Source organism: Neomonachus schauinslandi, chromosome 4 (genome assembly GCF_002201575.2).
Source record: "Neomonachus schauinslandi chromosome 4, ASM220157v2, whole genome shotgun sequence".
Lineage (NCBI taxonomy): Eukaryota > Metazoa > Chordata > Mammalia > Carnivora > Phocidae > Neomonachus > Neomonachus schauinslandi.
The window spans coordinates 123819379-123838309 of NC_058406.1; the positions used below are offsets into that span (position 1 = coordinate 123819379).

General features: G+C 34.1%; 1 protein-coding gene across 2 annotated transcripts in view; it reads right to left on the reverse strand.

The window, feature by feature from the left end:
* The window catches only part of ARFGEF1 (ADP ribosylation factor guanine nucleotide exchange factor 1), a 144148-nt gene that overhangs the window by 76802 nt on the left and 48415 nt on the right, over positions 1 to 18931 (reverse strand). The window contains exons 2-7 of one of the 2 annotated variants that reach the window (XM_021688624.1): positions 17557 to 17587; positions 16881 to 17037; positions 15559 to 15705; positions 13731 to 13910; positions 11201 to 11477; positions 7688 to 7798 (exon numbers count right to left, since the gene is read on the reverse strand). In XM_021688624.1, coding sequence (XP_021544299.1) covers positions 7688 to 7798; positions 11201 to 11477; positions 13731 to 13910; positions 15559 to 15705; positions 16881 to 17037; positions 17557 to 17587 — 903 coding nt within the window. Of the gene's footprint in view, positions 1 to 7687; positions 7799 to 11200; positions 11478 to 12230; positions 12325 to 13730; positions 13911 to 15558; positions 15706 to 16880; positions 17038 to 17556; positions 17588 to 18931 lie in introns of those variants that run through there. The other variant, XM_044914638.1, reaches the window with a different exon arrangement.

The following is an 18931-nucleotide window of genomic DNA, read 5'->3' on the forward strand; positions in this document are numbered from 1 at the left end:
TGCAACTATTCCCTTAAAAAGGTGGAGTTTCTGTCTCCATAAATTGTCTCTGGAATTGGCAATATGACTTGCTTTGCCTAATGGTTCATTTAAAAAAAAAAAATGTGACTCAGGCAAAGATTTGAAAAGTGCTTGTAACTTGGGCTTTACTCTGGCTTGCAGCTCTTTGGAACTTTAAAACCACTGTAAAAAGAAGCCTGGAAATCAGAGATTAAGGAAAGCTCAGACAAGAAGCCCTATTTGATCCCTCCAGTAACCAAACTAATCACTCTGTCAACCAGGAGATATGTGGGTGAGGCCATCCTAGGCCATCAAGCCCCAGCCTAGCAGGCCCAGATCAGATCAGAAGACCCACACAGCTAACCAACAGAACTATGAATTTGATAAATGTTCATTGTTTTAAGACCCCAAGTTTTGGGGTGTTTTGTTAAACAGGAACGGCTGATACAGTAATTTTATCCACTATCTTAGTTTGATTAAAATTCAGAAGGATAAAAAGTATTTTGAAACAAGTATTAAAAATAATACAACAGTTTTTATTAAACAAAATGTAAAACTTACAGTTTTTCTCATATCCATTCTTCATTATCTCTGGGCTTCTGCTATTAGACATATCTTCCTACTTTGCTTACTTTTCCAAGAAAGAATTTTTCTCAGAAAGATATCCTTCACTTTCAAGATTGGTCCAATAATTTCTTACTGGATTCCAGGAGAACCCTGAACACACCTCTATTCCAGGGCTTACAATATTGACATTATCTATTAATGTGACTTTTCCCCTCACTAGATTTTAGACCCTTGAAAGTCAGGAAGATGTCTTATTGTCGTTGAAGCTCTAATATGCAGTCTGGCATTAAATATTTTTAAATAGTAGATATTGAATCTATGTTATTGAGTTGAATTTACTAGCACAGGTTCTCTGATTTGGCTGATACACAGCAGTCAGAGAGAGCCTAGGTAGGTTACAGGAGTAAATAGATACTCAATTAGAATTTATTTTTAAAAAAGTTAATATAGAGCAGGTTGAGGTTTTTGCTGTGGGAAGAAGGCACTGAGCATGTTTTCAGAATTCAAACTAAGTCCTAAGTCAGAAAGATTCACAGTTCAAGAAATACAGAGTAGAGCTGGTTATTAAGAAACACTGAAGTGACATGAACAAAGAGGATCTGGGGCACATGTGGTTTGAAGTATTTGCTGCCTCTTACTTGCCTGTTCTACACATCGAGCAGCAGCCTTGCAGAAGAAGTTTCTTTCTGAGCAGCAGGAAGTGTTGGCCTTACAGGAAGACCTCACAGTAATTTTGTAAACAAACAAACAAACCCCCAAAAACAAAAGGTGGAAGAACCAGTCAGTGATCGCCAAGAAGAATAATGGGAGAAATTAAAGATCTTGAAAGAAAATGCTCATGAAATGGCTTAATAAAAGTAAGTACTTTGGGTTTTGAAGCTTAAGAAAATGTAAATGGTGCAACAGAAAGGTTAAAATGGAGAAGGAAAAAAAATGAAAATATGAGGGTATCAATAACCAAAAATTCTAAAGGCCAGTATTTGTCATGAATTACATATACATCAAAACTGATAAGCATCAAATTAAATAAGAATGCTATACAAGGGCGCCTGGGTGGCTCAGTTGGTTAAGCGATTGCCTTTGGCTCAGGTCATGATCCTGGAGTCCCTGGATCGAGTCCCGCATCGGGCTCCCTGCTCGGCGGGGAGTCTGCTTCTCCCTCTGACCCTCCCCCCCTCTCATGTGCTCTCTCTCATTCTCTCTCAAATAAATAAATAAAATCTTTAAAAAAAAAAAATGCTATACAAAAAAAAAAAACCTAAGGGAAAAAGCAAGAATAACAAAGATTAAAACCTGATAGAATGAACAAAAGACATGAATAGATGATTCACTAAAAAAAGAAATACAATGGCCCCTATGTTTGAGAAGATATTTAATTTCACTCATAGAGAAAGGCAAATTAAAACCAAGCTAAGAAGTGGATAAAGAAGATGAGGTATACATACACAATGGAATATTACTTAGCCATAAAAAAGAATAAAGTCGTGCCATTTGCAAAAACAGGGATGGATCTAGATGGTATTATGCTAAGTGAAGTAAGTCAGAGAGAAAGACAAATACCATTTGATTTCACTCATATGTGGAACTTAAGAAACAAAACAAATGAACAAAGAAAAAAAGAGACAGACAAAAAAACAGACTCTATTTAAATAAAGAGAACTGGTAGTTACCAGAGAGGAAGGGGGATGGGTGAAATTAGGTAAAGGGGATTAAGAATACACTTATCATGAGCCCTGAGTAATGTATGGAATTGTTGAATCACCATATTGTACACCTGAAACTAATACAACACTAAACATTAAATATACTAGAATTAAAAAAAAATAAACTAAGATACATTTCTCACCTAACAGGTTGGCAAAAATTCAAAACTTTAAATTCCACTGGCAGTTATGGAGAAAAAGGCACTCTTACACATTGCTGGTAAGAGTGCAAAACTGTACCCCCCCCCCCAAAAAAAAGAGTGCATAATGGTACAATACCTATGAAGGGAAATTCAGCAATAGCTAATTAATCTTCATATTCATTTACCACTTGACCCAGTAATCTCACTTCTATGAATCTTTCCTCAAGATAAATCCCCACAAATATGAAACAATACAGATGTACAAGGCTATTCACTGCAGCATTACCTGTAATAGCAAAGCACTGGAAACAACTAAATTTCCTGTCAGTAAGGGACTGGTTGAGTCAACTATGATATAGCCACATAATAGAGTATTATGCAGAGAGCCAAGAGAAAAAATAAGGAAAATTTCTATCAACGGAAATAAGAATATTTATAGTATATATTAGGTGAAAAAAAGGGAGACCAAAAAAAAAAAAAGAGAAGATACACAGTGTTTTGCCAAAAAGAAAGAGAAATAATGTTAAGTACCTGCTTGTCTGGAGGAAATACACACAGGAAAAACTAAAAGCTAATGAAGGTGGCTACCTATGTCAGGTAGGTCAGCAAAGGAAGGACTGCATGGAAGAATTCTGAGTATATGTTTTATATAATTTTGACGTTGATTCATGCAAGTGATCTTCAAATAAATAAAATTAAATCAATAAAATAGTTGTAAATAGTGTAGCTGTTATTCATCCTTAGTAGGATATATTCTAAATACACACACATAAAAACATTTTGAACTTTAAATTAGTTAAGTTGTTGCTGAGAATTTGGGTTTTTACTGTGGGAAAAGGGAGATACAAATATGAAATGTAAGAAGATGAAGAGAAACCTAGTGGCACTGGATGTGACCTGGAACTATCAATATGAACTTGTGACTGTAGATCTCCCTGTCTCAGTACACTGGAAAGGCTAAGAAGTAATGACACCATGACATGAGTACACCTAGTTTCTAGATACAATTGCCCACTAAAAAGAACAAAAACTCCTTAAAGAATAACAGATTCCAGGGCTGGGGCAAGCGATAGTTGAACATTTAACTTAAAACATCTTGCTGTTCAAAAAACAAAGAAATGCTCAAAGATAATGGAATCACATCAGAAAGACACAGGAGCTGGATTCCTACTGGCTAGATCGGGAACAAAGGGAAAAAAAAAAGAAAAAAAAGAAAAATAGTAAATGATTATAATACAATGAATAACAAAAGAACCCATGAGCTCACAGTATTATTTTTTTTTAAAGAGGAAGAGCTCTTCTTCATAGAAAAGTGTCAATTAATGTTAGAATTATGAAATCACTATTTTGTAACCAATGCAGTATCTAAGTCAAGGATCATCAATGGATGCTAAAACCACTAAGTGGATGGATCCTTCTATGATCTCGAAGTATCACTTTCAGATTACTTATTCCATATTTCAGTTGACCCTTGAACAACACGGGGCTTAGGGGTGCTGACCCCTCATGTAGTTGAAAAGCCGTCTAACTTCTGACTCTCCCAAAACTTGACTACTGCTGCCCAGAAGCCTTACATAAACAGTTGTTTAACACATATTTTGTACGTTACATGTATTAAATACTGTATTTTTACAGTCAAGTAAACTAAAGAAAAAAATCCTAAGAAAAATTATTTAAAAAGAGAAAATACCTTCACAGGACTGTATTTATGGGGGGAAAAAATCCACATGTAGTGGATCCATGTAGTTCCAATCCATGTCATTCGTTGAAGGGTCAACTATAGTTATAAAGGGAAAAATGCTCCCTTACAATGAAGATACCTGGTGGTCATCCTCTTAACCAAGTGATCAAACATTATCACTAACAGGGGTAACTTGTTGTTATGCACCAGTTAACATAACATGATGTAATTAAGAAGCACCAACATTACCTATGCAGTATTCTTGCCAAATACATTTAATCTAAATCAGGAAACTGTCATATCAACTCAAAATGTATAACATTTTACAGGACAATATCATACTCTTCAAAAAAAGGTAAATGTTATGAAAGCTGGGGGAAGAGGCAAGAGAACTTGTTCTAAACTAACAAGACCAAAGAGACAGAATCAAATGCAGCAAGTGTACTCAGATCCCATACTTAAAAAAGAAAAGGAAAAAAAAAAAAAAAAAAAAGGATATAAGAGAGACATTTTGGAAATTTGGGAGCATTTTAAAATGTAGTATTAGATTAGATATTCTTGAAATAGTGTTAATTTTCTTAGGTGTGAAAATGAATGATGGTTATGTATGAGAATGCCCTTATTCTTAGAAGATATATGCTGAAGTATTTAGGAGTAAAGTATCAAGATATATATAACCAATTTTTAAAAGGCTCAGCAAAGATGAGCAAAACTCACATATTTACATACATGTATGTGTGTGTGTACATCCATTTAAAGATACATAAAACATATGTACCAAAATTCTTAACAACTAGTGAATCTAGAGAAAGGGCATACAGGTGTTCACCGTACTGTTCTTTGGACTTTCTTTGGACTTTTCTCTAGGTATGAAAATGCTCTGAGTAAAAAGTTGCAGAAAAATGAGAGAAATTTCACTTCACACTCTGAATTGATATGTATTCGAGACTGGTAAAGTTTTTTTTTGCAAAGGGCCGGTTAGTAAACATTTTAGGCTTTGCAGGCCATATGGTCTGTTCCAACTACTCAACTCTACTTTTGTAGTGCAAAGACAGCCACTATAGGCAAAACATAAACAAACGAGTATGTGTTCCGAGAAAACATTATTTACAAAAATAGACAACGGGCCAAATGTGGTTCATGGAATATAATTTGCCATCCCTTCGTATATATTATTAAACTTTTAAAAAATGCATGAACACATAATGCTCTTTCTTCCCTGATTGTAAGTTTACAGGGCTTTTTTGGTTTATTTTTAAATTCATACTCCCCAAGATCATGGCCTCTTCTTTAGTCTCTATACTTTCTTATTCAATGATTTTATGGCTTCAACTATTAATTTTAACAGAATGACTCCCATCTATAGCACCTGCCTTGATATCTTAGGGCAGATTTCTATATTTCTATTATGTAGTTCATAAAATTCCCACATGGATGGTACACTAAAAGGTCACATTTAGTATGTCAAAATAAAAATTAGTACTTTTTTCCCCAAGCCAACTTCTCCTCCAACATGATTTAATTCTACCAGTTCTAAAGCATCCACCTATCCATTTAGGCTGAGAAACTGGCAGACCACCCATGCAGAGAGGAGTTAACACAGCAAGGCCTGAGACTGCCTGTCCTTAGAAAGGCCTGCTTTCAAGGCTGGCCTTTGGCTGGCACCGAGGAACTTACATTTTGGGAGGGTTCCCACTATTCCCAGAACTAGTAAGAGTGGCTCACTGTGCCTAAACCATTTGCACAAATAATGTGGTTTATGCTGAAAACCAGCTTTCCTTCTGGAAATCTGAAATTAGGTTACATGTAAGTAAAGGGAGCAGACATAACTTTGGGCACTGAGTCTAATGAGCTGCCCTGGTAGCCAACACTCACAATCTGATGTGGAGGAATTAAGAACCTCCTGTGTGACTTCACTAGGACAGGATTCCTGAAGTGTGCACCTGATTTCCTCTAGATGTTGCTTCATATGCCTTTTCTCTTTGATGATTTTGTACTGTACCTTTACATGGTAAAAATTTTAGTGGTGAGCGTTAACTATATGATGAATCCTGTCAGTCCTTCTAGTGAATCACAAAACCCTGGGGTATTCTTGGGGATCTCCGACAAACCTTATAATTTCTCTTTCTCACCTATGTATTTAATCAGTTGCAAAGTCTTCTTGATTTAACATTCATTATCTCACTTCTCATTCACGTTTCCCTCTCCATTTCCACTGTTTCTGTCCTATTGAGGATTCCATTACTGCACTGGTCTCCTACTGTACTTTCTACTTCCCCACTTAGTTTCTTAAAACATAATTCTAATCATTCCATCTCTTAAAGATCCTTAATGGTAACTCATTTTATGATGGAATCAAGTCTAAAATCTTAAACCTTTAATTAGTAAGTTTGTTCAAGATTTCTTTAACCTTAGTGTCTATTATATGACATCACATACTTTATACTTCAGCCAAACTACCCACCTGGGAATTGACAGGTCGTGGTTTGGCTGAAGTCCTCTCCTCTAGACTTGAGCCAACAGAGCTTCCAATACATCAAACACCACTCCCCATACCTGTGTGAATCCATATAGTCTAAGTTCAAGTGTCATCTCCTACATGAAGCCCTTCTGGATCATTTTAGCTGGAAATAATCACTTTTTTCCTCAATTTTAACAGGATGTTAGCTGTTTCCTCGTAATGGCACTTATCACTTTATACCTTGTATTAGTCTTACATACATACTTTCCAGAACCCCCTTCTTCCAGAGCATGGTCTATCTTGGATTAACTTTTGTATCCTCCTACAGTGCCACACAACTGTACGCACTTCCTTAGTATTTGCTGAATGAAAAGATGAAAAAACGAGAAGGCAATCAGATGAATGCCTGGTTCTAGTGTTGCATTAAAGGAGAAAATATATTCTTAGAAATGATGTTATAAGTGGGAGTTAGGTATTGCTGGAACAGTATTATTCTCATTCAAAAGCCATACTGTACATTTAATCATACATCTAGAAGTATATGTAACAAGGTACTATCTTAGTCCTGCGCAAGATACCATGAATTAAATAAGCTTCAGTGGATTGGTCTCAAATCTAATCCTCTCTATAAATAATATTATTTATGAAAATGTGAGTTAAATTCCTAACAAACTTTAAGACATCTTTATAATACAATCCATAAGATAGGAACTGGCCCTATATCAACTATATACTGGTTGTGATAATAAAGGCATAAGAAAGCATGATTTTTCCAAAAAATGATATGCATACTCAAAACCAAATCAATTTCAATTATTTTCTAAAGTTTACAACATTTAGGAGGATAAAGAATATATCTCTGCCACCAAACACAAAAACAAAAACATGAAATGGCATCAACTTTTTTTTAATGCGGTAGGGGAATAATGGGTTTTTATAAAAGATTATAACTGAACCTGGAGAAAAAAGGGAGTAAGTCTTCTATAATTAAAGATGTTTAAATATTTTTTTCTATACACACACTCTAAGCTGAGAAAGCTTGTATTTTTGCTCCACACATTATATAAATAACCTCCATAGTGGGATGAAATATCAAAGACAGAAAAAACTAATTTTGAGTGAAATACACTACCTCCAACAACGATGTTCACCATTTCTTCTACAATGCTCTGTACAATGTCTTGTGGCTTTTCCTCACAGTCATGGTTTTCTCCATCATATAATATGTCATTTTTAGATAACGCTTTAAGAAAGAAAAATCCAAGAAAGCATTATTTTAATTTTTTGGAAACCTTACTAAACATTTAAAATTTAAAAACCTTCCTTAAAAACTAAGAATAAAAGAAAATATAATAGATACATGAAACTAGAAGAGACTCCAAGTTAAACCTTCAAAATTCATAACTAAACCATATTTAAAGTATTTTATAAATTCAAGTCAATTTAAAAAATGATTTACCTGACAAACTATCAAATGATGATTCAACGTAAGTAAATTTTCTAGATTATTCCTTTAGGAGCCAAACATTTTAAAGTATTTTGGGGTTTTTTTTTTTTTAATTTTATTATGTTATGTTAATCACCATACATTACATCATTAGTTTTTGATGTTACAGTATTTTGAATGAAACATATCTAACACATCTGACACTCTTCTAAGTATATATTAAATGTAATTAGAGCCTACATTGATTAATTCAGTTCATCAATAAATACAAGCTCATTGTTGTGCCTTAATATTTTTGAAGTCCTTGAAGAAGAGACATAGGGCTATCTGGGAGTCCACCAATGCTTTCCATCCCTTCTTTACTATTTCTTCCCCCCAGAGAATCTACATATCCAATGTAAAACTAAATTTAATAAGTAAAAAAGAATTCATCCCCCAATCTAACAATCAAAAACAGATTGAAAGCCCATCAGTACTTCTGAATAACCTAAGAGAAACTGATAAAACTTGACATTCCAGAGTTAGCTTGCAGATAAAAATAGGATTTCCATCAGATTTTTTGAAATGCTGCAAATATCTCAGGAAGGCTGAATTAGCACTTTGGGATGCTTTGGGATCCAGGACCCTACTCAAATGGCATCAGACAGCATATTAGTTGATAGTGCTAACAAGCCCATCCCCGCTCACACTACACTAAAGGACCACTACTTATGATTCTGGCTTCCAAAAGCCTGTCCTCCCTATTGTTCACTGCTACTAATCTATGTTTGCTACATTCTATAAAATACTGAATGCCACAAGAGGAAATTTGATAAATGAGCATACCAAATCAGTAAACTTACTTTATAAAAAATTCAAATATAATAACACTTAAATTTTTAGTGGAGTAAAAATATGTAAATACTTGGACAAGATAATTTTTCCACCAGCCTTAAGCTTTGTATTTTTTTAAGGTTTTATTTTTTAAGTAATCTCTACACCCAACGTGGGGGCTTGAACTCACAACCCCAATATCAAGAGTCACACACTCCACTGACTGAGCCAGCCAGGTGCCCCTAAGCTTTGTATTTCTGTGCTCTAGTTGGCTAAAATTAGATATCTAGAGTCTGAAAGTTAGTTTCAACAAAACTAAATACACACAGTCACTAATATGTGTATAAAATAACTACTGAATCAAGAGTCAATTCTCACACAAATTAACAGAAATAGATTACAGTAATATTTATTACACATAGGAAATCATTAGAAGTTAACCATTATGTCCAAAGTCATATAACTAATTAGTGATAAAGATGTGATTCAAAGCAGATAATCTAACTCCAGAGCACTCTTAACCAATGCTTCTCAAGTAGAATTCTCATTTTTATCAGCTGTTGGGAGAAAACACCTATAGGGCCAAAATAATCATTACTATGCCACAGTGAATTATGTTTTATTTATAATTCTGTATCCTATAAGGTGACTCATACACAGTAGATGCTTCCATTCCTTGGGTCTCAGCCCATGTTTCTTCTGTCAGAAAATTTCCTAGCTAGCCAATTCCAACTCCTATCCAACAACATTCAACTAAATCATCATTGCTTTCTCTACAAAGGTATTGCCTAACCCTCCTCAGCAGAATTATCTTGTGCATGCCACTTTCAGAATATTTATCCATTATACATCATTTATACACCTGACCATCCAGGCAGACCATGAGTACCCTAAGAACAGTGTTTTTATCTCCAACAGTTTTTTAACTCCAAGTCCCACAGAGTACCCAGGACACAGTATGCTAAATAAATGTTTACCAAATCCATGAAAAAATGAAGGAATAAACAAGGTCTCAGCTTTATTAGGGATTAGCCCTTTCAATCAGCCCTTTTATAAACTCACAGTAAAAGTAGGTGAAATTCTGGCAAGGAAAGACTAGAAAAATGTAAATCATATAAGCAGTACAGATTTCTTATTAGCTTGAGTACTGTGAATGGTTGAATTTATCAAAATTATCCCTTTTAAAATAAATAGTAAAGCACTATGAAAAATAGTGAAAAGGCATCCAATCATGCCACTATTGTCATAAAAAAAAAGATGTGGTTAAAAAAAAACTCAAGAGCTGAAAATATATTACAGAAGTCTTTTCTCAAAGAAAAATCTAGAATTTGGATAATCTGTTACTAAGCCCTAACCATCCTACTTCCACACAAATACAGTGAATAGGCAAGAGAATTTCCGTCATTTTTTGACACCAACCTAAGAAGGAACAAAGGGAACAACCAAATTCCCTAGAATAGCTAAAGCTCAAAATAATGTTTTGGGGGAAAAAAATGACTTCATGTGATTATTTTTAGAAAAATAAATTCGTAAAATAAATAAATGTAATTTAATTTTTGTTATATTGTAACCCTTTTTCAAAGAAGATTTTATTTATTTATTTGAGAGAGAGAGAGCATGAGCACACAAGAGTGGGAAGAGGAGCAGAGGGGGAGGGAGACAGAGGGGGAAAGTCTCAAGCAGACTCCATGCTGCGCGAGGAGCCCGGAACCCAACTTGACTCGGGGCTTGATCTCATGAACCTGAGATCACAACTAGAGAGCCAAAACCAAGAATCAGATGTTTGATCGACTGAGCCACCCAGGCGCCCCACTCTTTTCTTATAAATAAATTTACTTAGAAAAATACTATCAGAGAACATCTCAATTTTAGTGATTACTACACATCAGGATATAAAAATAAAAATATTTTTGTATGTCAGGTGGTTGGTTACTCAAAAGATTTCTTTTTATATTTAATTTCAGTACTTTATAGACCATAATATTTTTCCAAACCAGTAACATTTTGATGCCCTAAAACTTTCATATTCCAGAAAACCTTAGGTCTTTTGTTTGCTGTGAAACTAATTTTAAGAAGAAAACTCAAGTTCTTATAAAACACACTAACAGACATTTATGACCCCGTTTAGTAACATATATCTCCTCCAAAACAAGTCTGTAAATCATACTACTCATGAGATGCTAACAAATGCATAGTATTGTTAATAGGTGTCTTTTATGTTGAAGTCAATAACTTCACCATGTAGGATGGAAAAATCCACATTACCATGTGTCTGATATAGATTAAGTCATATTACCCTTTCCACATTTCTTTCCCAAATACGCATGCCTACACTCTTCCCTTAACACACACACATGCCCCACAGCCCCTTCCCAAAAAGATTACTTTCAGCTGCAGTTGCCTGATCAGCTTCAGTCTGTTCATTTTCTGCACTGGAAATATCAGATCCATTTTCAGGTTCTGTGTCATCCTGAAGGCTTTTATCCACATCATTTGTATGGGAATCAAGGTCCCCTTCATGTTCTTGGGACATGTGATCAACAGTTTGAGGTGGCAAATATCTAAGTTGAGGTGATTCAGGCTCATGATGGCTTACTGGAGACTGCAACAGATGATGATGCTGCCGATGCCTTTCTTTTTCCATTTGTTTGGCTTCCTGCAACTGGAAAGAAATAAAGTAATTTCCAATATTAGTAAAATGAGTTGTTTAAAATTTGGAGGGATAATGTTACACTGAACTATAAATCCTTTATATATAAGGTGACACTTTATTCATCAAAAGCAAAGCACATATAATATACTAAAAACACACAAAAACAAGTAACAGTGGTTACTTCTTAGAAGGATGTACGTAAGAACAGAGATGGAAGTCTTTCAGCATATATCTTCTCTTCACTATTTTTGGTGTTTGAATCATGTAAATGTATAACCTAAACAAAACAAAATTTAAAAACTAAATTCTAATAGCCTCAGAATAATAACTGGATTATTGCCAATAGTGGATTTTCCAAAAATCAAATAGAAGTTTCACTAAGGGAGGGGAAAAAGTGGATGCGGAAATAAAACACATGCTCATTTTTACCCATACATACATAAACAAAATGTAGATACACAAGAAAGTAGTTAATAATAATAGTTACCTCTAGAGAGTGGAGGTTAGGAAATGACCAAATTAGAAACAAGAGTAGGAGGGATTTTCAGTATAACATGTTCTTATGTCATGTTGTCAAATGTCTTTTTAATCAAAAAAATAATAAAATTGCATTTAATAAATAAAATAGCAATGAGTTCTTAAATGTCTCTGCTCAATCAGTCATCTTAATAAGGATGAAAAATGGTATCAACAAATGTTGAGTTTTATTTTAGGAGACCAGTCATTATTATACATACAATACCACCTATAAAACTGGCTTACTTGTAAGATGCTAAAACAGTGATGATCAGAATCACAGGATTTCATTTTTCAGCATTTTACTGCTTTTAGACACATCTCTTCTGGTCCTCATGGCCTAATAAGAATGACTCTCACAGAATTAATTTCCATAAAGGTAAATACTTCACTGTGCCAAAAATGAACATTTCATATTCCTTAGTAATAGTCCAGTTTATGTGGAAATACCAGAACTAATTATATGAATTTATAAAATAAATATAAATTAAAATATTTTAATGCTCAAAATGTAGGGAACCTTATAATACGCATGGTCTAAATCTCGTATTTTACAGATAAGGAAACTGATGGGCATGACTACATGCACAGATGGAATCAGAAGAGAATTTTCAGACCAATACTTTAGCCCATTCATGAGAAAGTCAATTTCCAAATTAGCAGTGAAGAACCTATGACTTGCAGTGCATTCCCACCCTCAGCCTAAACTTCAACAGATCTGCCCTATGGTTTAGAGGAGCAAGCACATGCTTTGAAATTACAGAAAAGCATGGTGTTGAATTCTAGTTCTATTTATTCCAGAGTTAAAGAAACTCTAGAAATATCCTTTTATAAATGTTATTGCATGAAAATAAACCTTTAAACATTTTCTATAGACCTCCGTACTTCCTAGACTAGGGTTTCTCAACATCAGTGCTACTGACATTTTAGATCAGGATTATTCTTTGTTGTGGAGAGGGACTGTCAGCTGTCCTGTGTGCTTCAGGGTATTTAGCATCATCCCTATCCTCTACTAAATTCATATTAAGTACAAAGTCAGATCCTGGATTGGATCTTGAAACAAAGAAGGACATGTGTAGGAAAATTGGTAAACTTCAAGTAGGCTCTGTAGTTTATTTAACAGTAATATACAAATGTCAATTCCTGTTTCTGGTTATTGTAATATGGTTATATAAGATGCTGGCATTAGGGAAAGAGGGGTAAAGGAGATCTCTCTGTAATATTAGAAGTTTAAAATGGGCTCAAAAAAAAGTTAAAAGTCAATTTGTAATTATGAAGACCTGAACAATTTAAAAATATGTACAAATGATTCTCTGGCTGATCTCTTACCCCCCCTAAAATGTATTTCCACAATATAGATACATATTTTATTTTTAAAGGACTCAATGATTAAATAATTTTGTAGCAGAATAGACCAAATTACGTAGTTTTATACCTACATTAAAATCATCTACTAAGCTTGAGTACAATAAAAATATTATCAATTTATAAACACTTCCATGAGGATGATGACAGTAAATATCTTTTAAATTCTACTTGTGAACCACTAAAAATATATTTTTTCCAAAGTCAAACAAGTCAGTAAACCTCAAAACAAAGCAAAATAATACCACAGATCTCCAGTAAGTAGAACTGTAAATGACAACATTCTTCCTACAAGCACAGATTTCACTGTAATTTCTCTATAAGTTCTTTTCTATATTTGATGCCTGTGGTATTCTTTAAATCTCTCTCTTTAATACTTACTGCTTGGTTTTCCATGCGTGCAAAGATAACATTTAGCATCTGAGTAAGAGTAGCTTTGGCTGTTGTCTGATTGATGAGATTTTTGCTTGCTAGATAGATATTGTAACATGTTCTCACAGCTTGCAGTACAGTTCCTTCATGAATTTCTATGTGTTGAGATGTTACTGCAGTAAGTAAAGCCTTTAAAAAGAAAGACACAGTTGAAGCAATTTTCTATATCCAGAGTTTCAGCACAAAAATATGAGTATTTGTATATTATAATTACAGCTTTTACACACCATTACCACTTTCAGGTATACACTAACAGAATTTTCAGTATATACCAAGAGAATTTCTATCAGCCTTGAATATATATCATCAACTGGCAGTAGCTTCCAAATAATCCAAACCCAGATGACTAGAAACTATTCAATCATATTGTTTCAACCCAAGTTTCATTTTAATAAAAATATTAGTTTCTTAAAATGCACAGCATTAACTCTGTCACAACAGAACACAGATATGCTTCATATGATAGATCTGTCGAATGAGACTGTCAACTTTGGAGGATACACAATGTCGTACTCACTCCCAAATTTTTCTGAAATCTTTCTTACAGACCAGACTCAATAATGTACTGCTATTGTTGAAGAGGTTTACAAATAGAATTAAGCATTAAAATATCAGATTAAATTAGAATAAAGCATTTAAAATAATCGTAAGTGAATCCTCCAATGAAGTCAACAACTTTAATTTACATGAATGTTCATACATTAGGGTACTTGCAATTTCTCAAGAGCAAGGACTCCTTTGTCCTTTTATGTTGTACACTGCTATGCAGAGTCAGCATTGATATATGCTAAATAAACCATGACTGATATCAAATTGCAAATGACAGGCCAACTGACTGGGCAGCCTTTTTAGAATAAAGATATGACTTGTGAAGTGAAAATAGCTATGAAACTGAAAGACTCAGAAGGGGCTATATTCACACATGAAAAACACTTTATACATGTAAATTATTTCAAAAGTACTAAAAGTATAAGAAAATTCTACTGATGTAGGGCGCCTGGGTGGCTCAGTTGGTTAAGCGACAGCCTTCGGCTCAGGTCATGATCCTGGAGTCCCTGGATCGAGTCCCGCATCAGGCTCCCTGCTCGGCAGGGAGTCTTGCTTCTCCCTCTGACCCTGCCCCCTCTCATGTGCTCTCTCTCATTCTCTCTCTCAAATAAATAAATAAAATCTTTAAAAAAAAAAAGAAAATTCTACTGATGTATAAATGTATCACCACTACCATTAGTTGTCATATTAAGAATTCAAAATTTATTAGAGACTGAAAAAACAATTGAGTGACTTTTCTTTAAAGGAGTTTAATCATCCAGGTATATTACGGCACAATGTTTGGCTAAGCAGGTTCAGCAGATGAATAGGTACAAGGGAATCAGGAAAGCTGGTACACAAATAGTTCACATGGTGAAGCATGGGTCTAGAGGGCAGACTATAAGGGGTCCAGAAGTAGCGAAGAAACTAGAGGGATCACAGGACCATCGCATGGACCCTAAAGCTCAAAAGATGGAATATGTACAGTAAACATTCCAGAAACTGAAAAACTCTGGGGGTCCAAGCCTAAATTGGGACCTTCAAAATAACAGACTTAGAAATATAATCTTCTAGTGAACTCTTGACATTCAACAAAACCCCCTCAGATGGTGTCTAAAAAGCAACTAAATGACCTCTATTACAGCTGGAAAGCACATAAAATGACCTTTCCAAATATTTCCAAGATAAATGGCTTCTGATTTTTAAAAACAGAGATTATGAATGACAAATTCACTACATAATCAATTACCTTTATTATTTGCAACTGAACTCCTTCATCTGTTTGAGGACCTTGGAAGCAGCCACAAATTGTTTCAATAATTCTATCAATTAATTTTTTGCCTGGTGTTGTACTATCTGGAGCATTGCCAGTCAAGTGCCCATAAGCAATAAGTTTCTGAAATGGAAAAAGAAAACAAAGATCCCCATTAAGCTGATATATATGCTAATTAAATATACATTAAAATTATAATATGTAATTCAGTATATATTAAACTTTTTACATAAAAACATTAAAGTAAAATCAAAGCCATGGCTATACCAACTTTTCCTGAAGAAAACTTTATTAGCTATAAACATGTAAAATTATTTACATTCATAATAACCACAAAAACAATAACCACAATAAAACCATCAGGCAATATTTTGAGAAAGCCAGGCCTCAGACCTTATCTCTGATGAATCAGAATAGCTTACTGCTTTCTATCTAACCATTATTGATATTGCTTTTGTGAAAGCTGTATCAACACATTTAAATGACTCAAAATCTCTTTCCACATCAGATCTGTGAAAATGCAGAAAACCCAATTTCCATGCACTGGCTATAATAAATCATAGATTTGTTCATTCATCATCCATTATAGCGCTGAAAGCCTTAGGTATCATTAATTTTAATTTTTCAGGGAAAACAAGGTCACAAATCAAATGAACTTAATCTTCTGAAAAAATCATATGAATATGGTCTTTTCCTAGCCACTGAATTATTAGTTCAACAGATATAATTTACCAAGCAGTGAAAACACCTGAAAAGAGAAAGACCCTTCTATCTGGAAGTTTTACAAGTATCTTAAGTCGTAAGAGAATCCTGTGTGTGTGTGTGCATGTAAATAAAACAGGATGAAAAATTTCAGGAATTTTTCTGACATAAATGAAAATCAGAGCTAAAGTCCAGCAGTGAATAGAAACATTGAACTGCCAATATTAACCTACTGCTTTAAATAAAACAGCAGGCATTTAGTAAAATCATTGCAAATCATGATACATGTAAAGTCAGCAGCAGGTTAAAAGTCTTATGGTTCTTGCACCTAACTGATGGAAAATGAGACCAAATCAACACTTAGTAAAGATAATGTGTCTCACTAAGCTAACTAATAATTTTTGCTACCCTTAAACTAGGAACATCTTTGTGGAGCCATTATTTTGTCTCTCTTAAATATAAGCAACCATTTGGTTTCTTATCACAATAAGAATATTCAAGGCTTTCATGGAAAATGTCTTGAATCACCAATTGTGAATAATGTTTAGAAATACATTCAAATTAAATACTTTTTAGATACGCCATTTTACACATACCTGTAAACAATCAAGAGATGTACTAACTATACGGGGACATTTGGACTGGCATGCCAATTCAAAGGGTAAGAAATACTTGTCTGCTTCAATAAAATTTGTCTTTGATTTAACTGGTGGAAGGGTGCTTGATCCACCTTTCGCTTCTCCATGAGGAGGACTAAAGGGAAAAAAAAAAAGAGTCTGATTAGAAAATCACATTTCTCGTACTGATGATAAACATAAAAACACAAAATTTCAGTTCTAAAGGGAATTTTGCTAAACCAACTTTCATATTCCCTTATTTCATGAGGGAACCCAAACCCCAGAGAAATTATGATTTGCAACAGGTCAAAAGCTAGTGGCCAGAGCTTAACTAAATGCAAGAAAATCAAATACAGTAGTTATTTAATTACTTAAAAAGTAATCTAAATTACAAAATAATTAAATAGTTATCTTTCTAAATATGAATCAAAGTTTTTAAGCAAAGACTTTAAAGCATATCATATGGTATTTCAGGAATACCCTTATATACTTATTTACGAGATCTTTTTGCTTCTATTGCTTAAAAGCCATTTTTTATTTTATTATAAAGATCACATACAGAAAATTTGTGACATATAGATGAATGTATTACTATTTTAGCCAAGACTGATGTGTTTGCAAATTATTTTTACTAAAGAAAAGAAACCCCACAAACCTCTGTTTTTCAGTTTCCGCTTTTATTTCCTCTGGGGGGGGGAAAAGAGGCATATGTTAGAAAACATGACAACAGAAAGATCATTAAGTAATTTGATTATAGGCTTTGTAAACTAATTCGTAACTTCTACAAGAAGTTGGGAAGAATGCAAATTCAAAAGAAAATTCAGTACTAAAATTCTCTTGCTGTTAAATGTATTAATTTACACAATATAGTTTAATGAAACTATACAAAGAATATATTAATAACCATAAGGATAAGTACAACCGCGCATTACTAATTTCTAAAGAAAATTTTCTTTTCTCGGGGCACCTGGGTGGCTCAGTCATTAAGCGCCTGCCTTTGGCTCAGCCCCACGTCGGGCTCACTGCTTGGCGGGAAGCCTGCTTCTCCCTCTCCCACTCCCCCTGCTTGTGTTCCCTCTCTTGCTATGTCTCTGTCAAATAAATAAATAAAATCTTAAAAAAAAAAATTTATTTTCTCAAAGTAGATTTTTTTTTGGTCAAGTAACTACACTAACCAGAAGCATTAATATTAAGAATGGAATATTATGTTATAAAATCTAGGGCACATGGCACATGTTCAGTGAGGGGTAAAAAAACTCAACACATCACTCTTGTGATTATCTCAAGATTATCAGACCAGGACCATAACCTTTTGACCACGTACATGTGTTGATATTTAACAAATTTTTCTACATATGACTACATAAAGCACTGTAAAATACACATGCCCAGTTCAATGGGAAATTTTCCCTTTTTCTAACTTATGAAATGAGGTAAATGGGTAAATCCTACCTGTAATAAAAGACCCTTAAATTTAATTGATAGGCTGGGGGAAGAGGGGGTGTCTGGTTAACTGATTAAACCTGTTAGAAATGTGGAAAGAAAAACATTCAAACGTAACATTTATAATTACTATTATTGTAACCAATAGTTGTTGAGAACGAACTATGTGCCAAGCACTATTACATTTTACATGTACTAACATAATTAAGCCTCACAGTAACCCACAGAAGTTTGTACCAGCATCTTCATTTTAAAGATTAGGAAAGTGAGGCACAAAGAGGTTAAATAATTTGCTCAAGGGCTGCATGGCTTGGGTGTATGGCTAATCAGGTTTCACAACTAAATAATCTAATTCCAGATCCTGGTTTCTTATTATTAAATAATAATTTAATAATTATCAAGTCATCCAGAGACTATATTAAGCCCTTTATAAAGTGGTTTTGTCAAATCACTTTGTCATACACACACAATTTATTCATTACCAACTTTGTGCCAAGCATTTGATGTTTGGTGTTTCAGTCTAGTCCTATGTGGGCTAAAGCTCTTTACATTTAACCACTGGTAGAAGTGGAAGGGGGACAATATGA